Source organism: Macrobrachium nipponense, chromosome 17 (genome assembly GCF_015104395.2).
Source record: "Macrobrachium nipponense isolate FS-2020 chromosome 17, ASM1510439v2, whole genome shotgun sequence".
Classification (NCBI taxonomy): Eukaryota; Metazoa; Arthropoda; class Malacostraca; order Decapoda; family Palaemonidae; genus Macrobrachium; species Macrobrachium nipponense.
In genome coordinates, this window is record NC_087210.1 from 26,672,484 (window position 1) to 26,688,336 (window position 15,853).

A 15,853-nucleotide genomic window follows, 5' to 3' on the forward strand; every position below is an offset into this window, starting at 1 on the left:
TAAGGAGTATTGGCAACTCTTATTAAATTTCAGCTTGCACTGCATCATAATGACAATATAGTTTGAGTAAAATAAGAGGTGTGTATCTATGGAAAATGAAAATTATTAAAAATTCATGTTCATGTGAGATAGGCTGCTCATCAGATACCGTACAAGGTACCTTGCTTCATGTTGGGTTTTATTAGTTTGTGAAGTATTTAATGGTATGTCACAATTTTAATGTCATTGTCTTCTTTTACACATAAAAGAGAAACTTTATAGTACCACACATGCATTTATTTGCCTTAGTTCATTTCAAACTATTTTCTTTCTTTAGATTTTGGCCTCACTTCCATATGACTGGACACGTCGCCAACTTGTTGGGGGATCTGTGGCACGCATACTTCTAGTCCCAATAATGATGATGTGTGCGGCTCCTCGTTCCAAGCCAAAGATTTCTGGTGAAGTAGTTCCACTTCTTATATCAGCAATGCTAGGGCTATCCAATGGTGTCTTGGGATCTGTCCCCATGATACTTGCTCCAACAAAAGTGGAAGATGAACATCGGGAGCTTACTGGAAACATCATGACTTTCTCTTATTATGTAGGACTTACCCTTGGAGCGTCTGTTGCATATGGGTTACATTATGGCATCTTAGGTCCTTCCATTTCCAACCAGTGTAAAGTTAAAGTAGCCATAATACCTGCACTGCCAACTTCTTCCTCAGATGTTACAACTCCTCACTTTATTCTTCAGTCAGTGCAGAATATTTCTAGAGGAATCTAATTGCTTAAATTCTCTGCATATCAGTGTTAATCCTAAATGTGTTGTAAAAAATACTCATACATATATATACATATATATAAATAGTATATATATTTAATAATTTACACTACATATGTTTGCTCCACCACAAACCCATTACTTTTGGTATTGCTCAATTCGTCACACACTATCTCAGATATACAAGTCTTTAATGAGAGAAAATCAGCAACTGCCAGTAATTCAGTACATCCACATAAGGATCCCCACGTCCCTAGTAACAAATCAATTAGCCTGATCTGTTTGCCAGTACTTACTGGTTTTGTACCCATTTGAATATTAGTAGTTAACGCTACTGGATGGTTCCAGAATTGCCAAAAATGGTGTGGGCTTTAGATCTGCTTATGGGTCTTCATCTGTTGTTTTCAGACTCTCATTTGCTCTCAGTTCTCAGGTTGACAACATGGCTATTATGAAGGAAGTACCTTCCTTGGACATTGCTGCCCTGACAATGCTCCTGGTGTTCATTCTGTATAGTGCTCCAGTCTTATCCCAAGCATGTTTGATTTCAACTTAAGTGATAGAGGTCACCTGCTCGGAAAATAAGTATAGTGACCAGCTAAGGATTATTTTTTCTTCAAACTCCTGGGGCAGATAAAGGGTATCCTGCGTTGTTTTATAATTTTCATTTCATTTATGCCCTCCCTGGTCTGGAGAGGAGGATTTACCTGTGGCTTCACAGCACTGACATATGCCATTTGCTGTAAGACCAACCTCATTGATGACGGCTGAGGTTCTTGGCTGTGCTCACCTGAGTTTTCCTCAGTATGTGAACAAACATTGGACTTCCAGATTTCAGATGGAGACTTACTGGAGAACTAAGAGAGCTCTTGCCATCAGTTAGCAAAGCTGTTGTTATCCAAGATAGAAAGCCATAGAAATAGAAGAGATCTCTATGATAGAGTCCTTAGATAGTGAGAACTCTAATGCACACTGATGATTGTTTGTTCAGTGAGACCTTGGAGGATAGAGAGACTTCTGGTTGATGGCTAGTTGACAGGAGTGGATCCCAAGATCAATTAGCACCATACTGTTCTGTGGGGGTAAAGATAGAGGACTTTTTGAAGACCAAGTGTTTTGTGGTACTGTTTGACCAGACTTTAGTTCTCTCATTGAGATGAGATGGTCTTGTATCTATTATCCAACAAAGTGATAAAAAAACATGGAGAATACAACTTGAAAATGGGTTTTAGACTTTGTTTATATATATATATATCTATGTTGGACTTCAAAGATCTCGGTTTGGGCAAAGTTACGGACTTTTACCTGTTTCCAGCAGTGAATAAGCAGAGAAGCGCGCGCGCACACACTTTTTCTCTCTGATTGATATACTTGTGATTTGTGTGTTTTAGTTTTTTAAAGTTATCTTTTGGTTCAGATAGATTGAAAAGTCTTCAAGAAACCAATATCCATAAAACTCTCTGAAGTTTTTGTTGCTTAAGTGTGATTTTAACCAAGTCATAATTCTGATGCAAATTTGTGATTATACAACTGCTTATCATAAGTAAGGTGTTAATAGTAACGCCCCTAATCATAATGGTTTTATGTTCTGAGATGAAGTCTGCTCACTGCTAATTCAGATTTTCTGTTTTGGAACTTGGACTTTTAAAAAAATATTTCTCAGGGACTTTTCAAAAATATTTCTCAAGATAATGTTTTCTCCAAAAATATTTCTCAAATGTACATTTTCTCAAATATATGGAAGTTGAGGGCTAGCTGCACTTCTAATTAAGTTCCCTCCTCCCCCTAACCCCTCAGATTTTTTCGTAGCTGGATCAGATACCACAAAAAAATAGTTTTACTACTTTTGGCCTAGGGGATTCTTAAGTGTATGTAATGTGTTTGGCTACCAGATGCTACTGATTTGTTTATTATGCAGAAGATTGATGTGTCTGGTATGTTGTGTGACACACAAAATTGGCTTTATTCTAAGTAATGGCTTGTATGAAAAGAAATTTTTAAAAATGTACATGGTTATATTTCAGATGGCTTTCTTTTGGGAATTTTATTTTTTTTATAAGTTATTTTAGATTTTTATTTTTTTATTGCTTTTCTCCATATTTTTAATGCATATATTTGTTGACATATACGGTACTGAAAAGCTAATTGTAGGGACATTTTATGGTATTGTCACCATTTGAACTGGGCAGCTGCATGTAAAAGGAATAGCTATTGCATGGAATATGATGTAAATTATCATATTTTGTTCATTGAACATATAGTACATGAACTATGAGATTTTTGGCACAAGCTCTTTTTTATTGCAGTTTCAGCCTGGGTACGAACTGTTGGCATTGTAGGAGTTGAAGTTTTGCTGATTTTTTTTGTATTTCACAAGTTCATACAGTTGTGATTGGTTGAAATTCAGTACAGAATGTAGCTGTTTCTAAATGTTCAAAGAAGTGTTGCCAAACAATAATGAATAGCCAAAAATGAATGCTTTACTTAGGCTTAAGCTCTGTCTCAGGTGATATCCCCTCCCAAAGAGTAGTTACTGGAGCAGTAATGGTGCATAGTTTGTATTAGTAATTTGGTTTTGTTGAAGTCTCTTGTGATAACAGAACTACTTAAACAAATTTTGACAGATTTCAATGTATGACTCTATTTTGTTGTATTCCTTGAATTTTGTATGAGTTTTGCAAATTTCCTATAGATGAGATTTTTGCATATTATTTTTTTCAGAAAATAAGAGATGAAAGTCTCAAATTTTTAGGATATGATCAAACATTTATTACTAGTTTTTTCCATGATCTGCAGAGAAATCAGAAGTGACCGAGAAAAACAGTGTATAGTGGTGGTCCAAGAATTTTTATTTTAAAATAGTTTAACCAGACATTGGAATTACTGTACATTTCTAAATTCGTAGAGTTGGCCCAATGGATTTGTTGATATTACACGGTGAAAAAAAATCAGTGCAGAGTTAAATTAAACTAGTTGGATAGCTGGGAGGGGAGAGGCAAAAGGAAAAATGAACAGTAGATGACAGGGATTCGTGCAGTTGAGGCCTAAAGGGACATTGTAGGTGATTTGCTCGTGTGGAAGATAGTGGCTTCTTGAATGAAGATATACTTTATCTTATACAGTTACCGCTCCAGTTTTTTTCATGAACTGTCGTGTTTGTGGCTTTTTGGCAGAAATTACGAAAATTTAACTACCTTAAGAAATTCTTTTTAAAAAAATTACCATATCTGTTAAATATGTGCAAGTGATTGTTTGAGATAACAAAATGCCTTTAGCTATAAATGAACCTATCATGATATACAGTATACTATATTTACTGACAAAGGAAAATAAATTAAATAAAAAATTTTAAATGTATACAGTAAGAGCTACTTTTATGACTGAATGCTTAGTCAGTAGTTTTTTGAGCACAGGAACCTAGAATATAGCATTAGAAGTTATTGTTTTGAAAATAATAAAATATATTTAAATATGCTTTAAAAACCACACAGTCAGTCTCATACCATATTAGTAAAGAAAGACCATCAATTTTGAAAAGTAATTTAACAGCAATTGTCAGTATTCTATCATAAAATGTGTGCCATAAAATTAGAAAAATATCGATATAAAATACAAATGTTTTCATGGGAATTTTTTAGCGTAAAAGTACAGTGAAAATACTGCATATTTTCATGTATAAGATGACTTTTAGATAAGACAAGTTAAAAAAAATTTTTAAATTTTCATGAATTTTTCTCATATCTGTAGTATAAGATGACTTCTAAATTACAAAACCAAAATGTTTTTTGGAGAAAAGTGATTATTTGCAAAAATTAAACAGTACAACTATATTTGTAATAATGATGACTAAATTACAGGTGGTTTTGCATGTTGTATCCAAATACAGTAGTATTACTATTATCATATTGTTACTGTATTACACAATATAAACATTGTCATGTACACCATTTGCATTTCATATTGTTTATATTCCCAAAATCTCGGCTGATTGCGTATTATTGACATCTTCATTGCCATTACTAGTTGTTAGAAGAGATATACAGTAATTCAGAGATACCTTTTCTCGTAAATTAATGAAGTAGTATGGTTGAAAATGTGCACACACTACTAAGTTGTTTAAGCATTAGGTGCGATTTCTCCAGTTCTGAACATCATTTTGCCTGGCCGTTATTAGTTTTATTCAGCCTCGGCTATAACCTACAGCTTTAATTTACTAGTACGTATATTCTTTGTTGAGATCTCCGTTGCATGAGGGATGAACAAAAATTTATTTTATTTTCACTTATGGAAGCCACCATTGAAAATCAGCAAGGTTTAACAACTTAAGAATTTTAATGGCTCTCTTAATAAATGCCAATAGTCATGGTATATGACGTCAGCAATCGGCTGTTTCTCAATTCGGTTGTTTATGTCAATACAGGTTTACAATTGCTTCATCTATAATTCTAAAAACCAGAATTTTTTAAATGAGGATGGAGTATCAAGAGACTATTGCCTCCTCCATTAACTTCTTACACTGATAGATATCCACTTGCAAAAGTTGAATAATAGTTGTCCTAAGAATAATGATAATTTTAATAAAACATGTTTTATTGTATCTAATAATATTGCATGTATTGTATACGTAGTACAATTTGTGAACACAGTGATGATGCGCCATTTGCATTCTGGTTTTGTTTACAGTCTTAAAATGGTAATCAGGCAATCACGTTTTACCGATATCATCACTGTTTTTAGTTGCTGAATGGAACTTAATTCAGAGATACATTTCTTTTGTAAATTATCGAATCTGGGTTTAACAAAGCAGGTTCCATATGTATTATGTTTTTCATGCATACGTCGCCTAAAAGAGAAACCATTTTTGTTTACGTTTCACGCCATTCTCAAACAACCACTAATAACAATACAATAATGAATGATAATTATCGTACACAATTATCTTTCACTTGACTGAATTGTACTAAACAGTTACAAACAGCTTTGATTGCTGCCTCACTTAATGTTTGCTGCGATTTTATTATAAAAGCATGGGGGAACGTGAAAATAGAAAGTTAAAAGATCATTTTAAAAAATGCCATGGATGGTACCGAAAATGAATTGTATGATATTGATGACAAAGCCAAAGCCGACTCACCAGAACCAGACTGGAAACCCTATGATGGTGGCATATGTGATCAGTCTTGTGATATATATGAGAAACTTCTAATGAAAAATGAATATTATGTTATCTTAAATGTTATTTCTTCTGTAATTAAACTATCATTGAAATTTCTTAAAGGTTACCGAAAGATAAAGGTTACTGTGAGAGCAACCGTAACTCGATATTTACATGTTCTCATATGGGATCACATATAAAAGTTGGTTTCATTGCTATAGAATTACTACTCAAATAGGCAGTTTGTTATGAAGATATGCCAAAAATGTATAAGTTATCAGCTTATATCATAATGTGAATCTTCATGTATGTTAGTGGTTATCGCACCGAGGCCGAGACTAGCCTACTGATACACATCTTAGAATTTAACATTTGATTTTTATAATTGTAGTATAAGACAATCCCCAAATTTTTAGGGGTGAATTTTCAGATTTAAAGGTCATCTTGTATGCGTAAATAAACGGTAAACATTAAAATCAGCTTTGTCTAAAAAAAAAAATTGAAACAAATATAAATTAAAGTAGACCAGTAAATGCTTTTAATAAATATGGAAAAATCATTATTCAAGCAAATATGTACGTACAGTGTTCCCCTATATTCGCATGGGATACGTGCCAGACCCCCTTTCCCATGAATAGCTAGAATCTGCAAATAGTTGAAACCCCTATAATAAAAACGCTTAAAATTGCCTATGTATTTTGTTAGTTCAAACTCGACCCACAAAAAAATTTTTATACCTGATTTTTTAAATTGTTTTATCACAAAAGTGATGAATTTAAAAAAAAAAAAAAAAAGGATTTTGTGGATATTTCTCATAGAAAAATACTGAGAATAATAGGTAGATATGGCCCATAGAGAAATCTGCGAATATGTGATTCCACGAATGCCGAGAACGCGAATATGGGGGTCCACTTTACATGCAATAATAATTCATTGCTAATTGATGATATTTTGCTAGGAAGACTCGGATTCCTCTGTATTCTGATTGGCATGTCATGTAAACAGAATTCAGTACTAATATGCCATAGAACTAAAAATATGTGATCAGAATTGTTATACAGTAATTGAAATAGCAACTTTACAAGCATACTGAAAAATATTTGATATTAATGCATTGTGTTGTTAATATCTTGTTATACATTTCTGTAATAATGAAACATTGTTATAGATTACTGTGATAATGAAACCAGTCATGTTGCTTGGCTTCATTAGGCTGACACACACACACACAGAAACTGTTCTTAAAAAAGATGTGAAAATTGGAGGAAGTTGGAGGAGTTGCATAGCCATGTAGTAGGAGATGAGAATAGACAGAATGCTAAAGGCCAAAAGCAGTGCAGCTGGGGTATCTACAGTATGCCACAAAAGGTATACTTTAAGTAATAACCCTGTACATGTTATTGACAATACATACCTTCAGAATGTAGTAGAAAAGTCTGTGCAAGTAGAGAGAAGGGGGTGGGCCTAAATCTCCTTTGGTTCCTGCTTCTCGGTTTCTCTCTCTACTGGAGAGTAACTGCAAATTTATTTATCCAGTGTTATAGGTAAATAACACAGTATAAAAGATTATCACTGTACACACATGGTAGACAAGAGTTTTTGTTACTGGTATGTAATGTTGACAGGTAATTTTGCAAAATTCTGCAAAATAAAATTTGGAAATATCTTTTAGATATTTTCACAGCATCAAACACTTTGCTATGTACGTATTTATGGACTCACCGTTCACACAGACTAGACTTACACCATAGGTTATGCGAGGTTCTAAAAGTTCATGGTAGGTTAGGTTCATTGCAGTATGCATTCCAAAACATTCTGTTTTGCAAGAGGCCTGAGAACCAGCTGGCCAACTGTACTTTCTATGCATAATGTAGTACCCTTATTTTTTCTTTAACTGGTATTCCAAGTATGATATTTTAGCTGCAGCCATACTGTTCCATTATGCATTAATTCAAGAAGTTTTTATAACAATACTTTTTAGAGAAAACTGGCAAATTGAAACTTTAATTGTATTGAGGGGTTCATTTTCAAAAATAGGCAAAAATATTGTAGTCCATTTTAAAAAAATAGCTACCAAAGAAAGAACAAAGGTGCTGAAAGGAGAGGCTACTAGTTATATGTATGATGAACACTGGTTTGAAGTTACTCAAGTGTGTAACTATTTCACCCAGGCCAGGTGGAAAGAAAAAGTAAGGGGAACAAAGAAGGTTCCTAAAGCTTGGCAGCATTGGAAAAGAAATAGTCACTGAATGTACTACTTAACCATGGGTGACTTGGAGACAGCTGAAATACCAGTTAACTTCATTTTTGCACTTTAGGTGAATCTTTACTATCTGATAGTTTATCCTCTTACCCAGTAAAATTAACCAAAAAAAAAATGAGCACTGGACGTTAAATATACAGTAAATAATCCCTTGGATTATTTACAGTAAAGACTTGAAAATGAAGTAATGTGGTTAAAATCTAATGGAATGAAGTTTTTTAATGTTTGAGAATGGAAAATGTGTTAATTTTACCACAACTGGCCTTTTTAATAAAGTCATAGGATTATCCTGGCAGACAAGCAATTTTAGTCACAGGAAAAGGCAAAGGATGCAGGTGAATTGTAATTGGTGAAAAAAATAAGTTTGATGTTAATGGGGCATTTCAAAATCCTTAAGTACTTCTTACAGTGTGCTATTCAAGTCACACTCTTGGCAGAATGTTTGGGAACCTATTAGTAATATCATTCAAGTCACTTGAGGCAGAACCTGTATGAACCTGTTCTCATTACCCACTACTTTCGTACAGCGCTCATGACTTGAGAGAAATCAATGTGGATGTTAAATTTGGCTGACATATAAGGGGAAGAAAGTACAGTAAACTTCCCTTTTCCCAAAGAGATTGCTGTTGGAAGATTCTTTGATATTAACAAAGACAACATGCCTTAAGTAAGTGCCTCTGATATTGAGATCTGGGAGAGGGTGAAACTTCAGATATCTGAAGCAACATTCCTGCAGCCCTAGAGATGATGCACTGACAAGTGAGAGTTGATGTTAGTGGCTTCCTACTGAATGACAGTGCAAAAATTCCATTCACATTCATAGTTCGATTTTCTGCGCCACATCAGTGAAGCAAATTGAAGGAACAATGATGGCATCAGTAACCCTTCTCTCCCTGTCTCTGCCAAATTAACCCTCCTTGTTCGTTCACAGCTGGTCCAGTATACAGGCTGAAGGATACTTTATTTATGAAAGGCATAGTGTTTATGTCCCTTTAGGAACAATTCCATTTACATCTAAAATTACATCTTCTGTCACCCTATTAATGACATGGTCAACTGTCAAGAAGTAGCCAAAGGAGATTAGGAATGTACAAGAGCGTATAAAAGAAAGTTGAAAAATGCAAAGAATGGGGTCACATACAGGAATTTAATAACTTTTATTGTGATGATTTTTTAAAAAGTTTACTATCAATATATCACTTGTAATTAAAATGATGGAAGTGATTTCAGGGTAAAGACTTAAGGATTAAAATTAAGAAAGTAAGAGTAGATGACAATAATAGTACATAAATTTTTCAGAGGTCTGAATAGAGGGGGTTGATCATAGCATTGATGTCCTTGCCTTGTTAAAAGAAGCAAAATGTATGTATTAACTGTTCAACAAATATGAGTGGTCTAGTAAAATAGGTTACATTAAGTCCTGAAAACCAGTGAAGTAAATACTATACATGTATATGCAAAGACTGAAGAAAATTCTGCAATTTATTAATATACTGCTTGGGCACAGTGAGTAAATATTTATCATATGATTTCAAAGCTTTATTAATTTCTAAATAGCAGTGGCTTAAAACCACAGAAACACTGAAGGAAACACAACTGCATATCAAAGAAACACTAAAATAGATAGCTGTAGATGGCACAAGGCAGGAGTTATAACAGAATATGTAATCAGTATGGTACACAAGCTTGATCAAGAATACTAACTACTGTCTTCAGTCTTCAGAATCCTTTATTGCCAAAATATGTTATGGGAGTTATTCTTTGATTTCAACAAATGGGTTTTATACCATAGAAATTAGCTTTGTAGTATAGTAGATTTATACTCTTACCTGAATTAACAGAATGATGGACTAATGCTATACACTGTCAAGGTATATCTTCATAGTGGATTATATGGGAAAAGCCATCATACCTAATATACATATACACTGACACATGAAAACAATGATCTCATACGTTTTTAATACATTGCTGAAAAATTCATGTTTAGCCTCAAGTTTCACATTTTTAAATATTTAAATTTGGAACAAAGGGTCATACATTTGGATTTTTTGTCATTTGTTGCAGTTGCTAGCAGAGAGTTTACATTATTACTGTTTCTGTAACACTCACTCAAACTCTAGTCTGTTATTCTAGTCATGAAACTGGAGTATGTGTGAAAACTCTAGTTAACAAATTTCATATGACCAAAGTGATGGAGCTTTTCAGAAGGTAAGCCAAAGCTATGTATTGCCATATTGTAATTTATTTCATCTCTGTTGTGGCAGGTACGTACTTGAATTACATTGTCATTTCGTTTTGTGGTTTTGTGTTATAATTTTTGTCATAAACTCATATCATAGGTTATAAAATTTAAGGTCACCTTTACAAATTGCCTTTAGAATGTGTGATACCATTGTAATATTTTTTCATTTAAGTACTCATAGAATAGAGGTTTTGTATGCTATTTACTGTATTATACACTGACAATTAAGCAACCAGTTGTAGAAATATTATTTATGTAAATTCATTGACCTCATTTAAATACTCACTGAGTTTTTTAAATGCTGATTCCAAGAAAAGTATGCAAGAATGCATCCGTGAAATTACATTAAAGGATAAATTACTACATGCAGTCAAATACTTTCTTTTTTCATTTTTTCCATTTAATTTTCTGAGTCATTACTTTTTTACATTCAAATATGTGGCTTTCAAATCATTTGGAATTGCTGTGGAAGCTATGAATTCAAGAGTGGGTAGTATGAAAAACTTGAGTATCTTTTGGCTGTTTGTCCTGGAACTGAAATGATCAGATAAGGCTTAAATTTTTCACAAGCCCACTTTTAGAAAATATAATAGTAAGAAAACAAAATAAGGTGAAGCTAACAGAAGTGTTGGGGTGTAAACCAGAAATTGTAGTGGTTTCATACAGTCATTACTTATAGGACTGGATTTTAATCTGAAGTAGATTTAAGATGTGATGCAAAATTAAATGACACTTGCCAAAACAATAATAACTGTAAGTCAGTCCAGTGTAATCATTGATTCCAGAAGAATATTCCATTTGAAATCATCACCAGAGAAATCTTCAGTGGCCATGCATTATGGAAACAAGTAAATGTACTTGTGTTAATTATTCATTTTAAAATTTAAGGACAACTATTTAGCAAAGATGTACGTACTGTTAAATGTTGGGTTTTATGTTAAGACCCTGCAATTTTCCCTATAAATGAAACTGCAGGTTATGGTTGTTTTCTCGGAAGCATTAAAAGACTGTCAACACATTCAGTTAATTGATTTTCCATCCTGTTCCAGGCCTTCTTTGAAAATCGTTGCATGCTGGAAAATTGTCGAAAATCGTCAAAATACTTACTTTGAATGCTTGGGTGTATATTGAAAACTATGTAAACATTTTTATTGTGCTTTTCCTAAAAAACCGTCAGATATTGTTTACTGTATGTACTCTGGTAAAGTTTGATATTTAAAGACCAATTTTATGGTCTAATATTTTGGGATTGAACATTACACGTGGTATAGGCTAGTTTCAGAAAAGTGCAAGAGGTTTGGCACTAGACCAAGCCTAGGCTTTGGATTTCCCGACAACAGAATAAATACAAATGTTGTTTTACCTATTTGAGAATCTTTTATTATTGTTATGTTGTTTCTATATTGGAAAAGTGCAAACTTAAAGGAATAGGCTAAGCCTACCATACTCTTTGGATTTCCTGACAACGAAGTCGACAAAGTAGTATTTTTTCCACAGAAGTCGCCAAACTTTTATTTTTGTGTACTGATAACGACAATAAATATAAAAGTTATTTTACTTATCTGAGAATCTTTTATTATTGTTATGTTGTTTCTATATTTATGGCTGTTCTAGGCTATAATAAGAGCAAATTACATTTCCCAAACGTAAACAAAGTACTAGTCGCCATTTGTATTTCGTCAGCTGATAACTCTTCATTTACGATTCACAAAGAACTTTGTATTTTTTTATTCTTTTGGTAAAATGATGCTGTGAAGTTAAAAACTTAGTCATGGAATACATTTAATGAAAAAAAATTGTGAATTAAATATAAAATGGAAAATTATTTTAATGACATCAAAGACTGCTCTCATCGAAGCTAGCAAATATTTTCTAGAATTTTTCCTCTGTTATAATGTCATTATATCTTTCATTATAGCTCTCGGTATCTCCATTAGGTAAAGATAGATAAAGAATAGAAATGAAAGGTCATTATGTATACTGTTCAGAAGTTTCAGTGGTTGAAGAGAGATAATAAAAATGGCAGAAGTAGGTTCTGCACAGATTACCACTGTGTGAACAAAGTTACTAAGTTGAATGCCTTCCTTCTGCACCGAATAAACAACTGCGTCGATAACATGGGAAGCACACAGTTTATTAAAAAGTGACTTGTTGAAAGTATACTGGTGCATCCCACTATGGACCAGGCTCAAAGTCTCAGCTTTCATGGGGTGTTCAAATATAATGCAATGCTCCACAGCATAAAGAACACCCCTGCTACATTCTAGTGTGTGATCAGTAGTCTGAGGAGGACTGGATGGGATTGTTGCCTATTTAGATGACATAATCATCTATAGTGACTCCTGGGAGAAGCGCTGTATGCCCTGCTTAAGATATTAGTGAGGGCCATACAACATTTTGTTGACTGAATAAAGTCGCACTACAGTTGTATACTTCGTAGGCCACGATTCTTTCCTGTCCATCCAGGCAAAGATAAAGATGTACTTTGTAATACCCTGCTCCCTTATTCTACACATTGCACTGCTTTTTTGAGTATCATACTACCAGGAATTCTGTCTGAACTATGCAACACTTATAGCACTTCTAAGTGATTTCCTACTGAAAAATGGGAAGTATCTGAGCACGGTGCCAAGAAGCATTTTACTTACTGAAAATGTTACAAATGCATAATGTGTGCTTCAAGGACTGAATTTCAAAAAAATATTAGAAATTGCAGGATGCTAGCAATCTGGGAGCTAGCATGTATCAACTCAAAAAACCCTACGACCTGTAAAAACACATCAGTAACTCAGAAAGAAACACCACACCAACTATCACCTTTGCATGATCGTAGATACACCATTAATCCCAACCCCATACTATTGCTCTCTTGATTCCTTCAACCTCATCCTTTCCAAAATCCTCAAAACCTTCAAAGTTGCCAGCGAGACCAGCATAAATGTTGTATAACCAGGATCAAATTAAACTACTGTAACTACTTTTGGTATTTTTAGAACTCATCTGGAAAGGAAACAACAGTATTAGTTTTAGCTCGAGTAAAGCAAAAGATTTTAATAATTTCGCTGTCACCAATGGACCCTTCCTAATTGCCTAAAAACCATTTGACACTTCATTATTGATGACTCCCTTGGTGTGAACTCCACTTAAGCAGCCATTATTCTGCAAGGATGACAGTTGCTCATTTTCTCTAATATTTTTCTTTTTCATGTTTGGCTGCTAACTAGCTAATGACCAAATCTTTTAAGCAACAATCTTTCCACCACTTCTGAAAGTTAAATCACTTAAGCTTAATTATTGCACAAGCAGAACACAATTACATACTCACTCTACTGTCCTTATTTGTTGGGCACACACACATCAAGAGCCAACAGCTTCCATCTCTCCTTGAGGGACGTACATATCCTCCCACCAGCACAGGTGACAGCTTCACTTTCTTGAATTTCAAATTTTTCCTTTCCTCCTCAAGTTTTCCAGCACATGAAGATCAGTTCTTTTAACAACTGCTAAAATTAAATGTCTATTAGTAAATTAAATGTGGTGTGTTAACCCCTTGGACTTCATAGGATTTTTCAACTTAATGGTCAAATTTCCATTTTCCTCACAGACTTTCTGACTTTCCTGGACTCAATACTTTCTGCATTTTCTCTCTTACTAATTGGCACCTCAAGGTTTATTCTTTACAATAGGCTGATCTTGAAGCAAAATCCCATGCTGCCATAAGACCAGCTTAATCTTTAGTGTTATAGGTTGGAACAGCTTGAAAATGGAAACTGTGCCTTGGGAAAAATAATGGAACTACAACTAAAGGTGAATACCTGATGAAGAACTTAAAGATGAATGGGCACTCTTCAACCAAAGACTTGGCAACTCCACATCAAGTCCAACCCCTCTATCAATTGAAACTCCATCACCAGCACAGTAACTGGTTCTAAACTTTACAACACCAGTAATGACTCAGACAACAGTGGCTGGACATCACTTATACTGTACTTGAAAGTTGAAATGAGGAATTAGTATACCCTGAGAAAACAGGCATTCACACAATGACTCACTGAGAAGTACCTCCAGAAATGGCTTCATACTTTCACAAAAAAAATAGTCCTGAAAATTTCCGATTTAACACAAACCCTTCACGGTACTGAAGCCCACACTAAATATGGAAAGCATAAGAACTTTGTCATCAATCATCAGCACAGAACTTTAAGGAACTTGGAAATACAAGAATATCACTAAGAGGAGAGTCAACAAGACAGCAAATTCCCTTGGCTCTCTTCAAAACTAATGAGCACTATAATGAGTTCAGTGAAATACTCAAAGATGAGATGAAGTTCAAAAGACTGAAGAACCCAACTGACACAAGAGAAAGGCTATGCACATCATCAAGACTGGTAGTGTAACCGTGGGTGCCATACACCTACCGACCATCCCGGGTGACTATGAATTGGGTTACATTTATGGGAATGTCAAGAGCCATAGATCAGTCAAACCCCATCTCCAAAGTATCTTATCTGCAAAAGATTTAATACAATCTTAGCATCATGTTCCTGACTGCTGGTCTCCAATCTACTGCTGAAATCCTAGAGCCAATTAAGAACCTCCGACATGACATTATTGCTTCCCCCGGATGTTGAATCGTACTTGTGTCCCTGTCAATTAAACCATCAAGTGGAAGCACCTCTGTAGAGGTACTTCCACTCCACAGATGGATATCCTTAAACTCCCTTCATACCCAACTGGAAATATGCACTGAGAGGGGGGGCCCCCTTCTCCACCCAAAGAGAACACATGCTCGTACAGAAGGACGGCATCACTATGGGCTCCCTGTTGCTTTGCAAATTTCTACATGGGGTCAGAGAAAAGTGTTGTGGCAGGATCACAAGCGAAGCAAGAAAGCAAGCAAAGCTCCCCACAGTTATATTAATCGTACAGACTCTCAAAAAGACCCTCGGCCACACTTTCCCCTCTACGTTACTTTATTCAACAGGATAATTGGCTCACCGATAGATATATACAGAAATTTCACACTCTTGTACTTACCATCAATGACTGACTTCAGGGCTAGACACTGTGCCGCCCACTGGATAAGGTCATCGAGACACAACAACCACTGAATTTCACTACCCAAGACAGACAAGCACCAAAACCATACAACTCAAAAAAAAAAAAAAAAAAAAACAATCACTATGCAAACAAATACCAACAGCTCGAAAACAACACAACAAATCATACGACAACTCAAAACCAGCACAATAACCACAACCACCAACACTGTCTCCAACAGACAACTCAGAAAACCATCAAAATGCAAATTCAAGTACAACAAACCTCTTCAGCTCGACAACCACTAGACAAGAGACATGCACAACAACCATACAATATCAATAGCAATCAAGAAAACACCCAATAACAACTGCTACTTCTGACTGA

General features: G+C 34.6%; 1 protein-coding gene across 2 annotated transcripts in view; it reads left to right on the forward strand.

The window, feature by feature from the left end:
• Positions 1-15,604, forward strand: part of LOC135196143 (equilibrative nucleoside transporter 4-like) — a gene marked incomplete in the record, with an annotated part of 265,861 nt that extends 250,257 nt beyond the window's left edge. For both annotated transcript variants that reach the window (XM_064222693.1, XM_064222692.1), the window contains 1 exon segment: positions 317-15,604. In XM_064222693.1, the coding sequence (XP_064078763.1) occupies positions 317-766 (450 nt within the window).
• Positions 15,605-15,853: the final 249 nt, after the last annotated feature.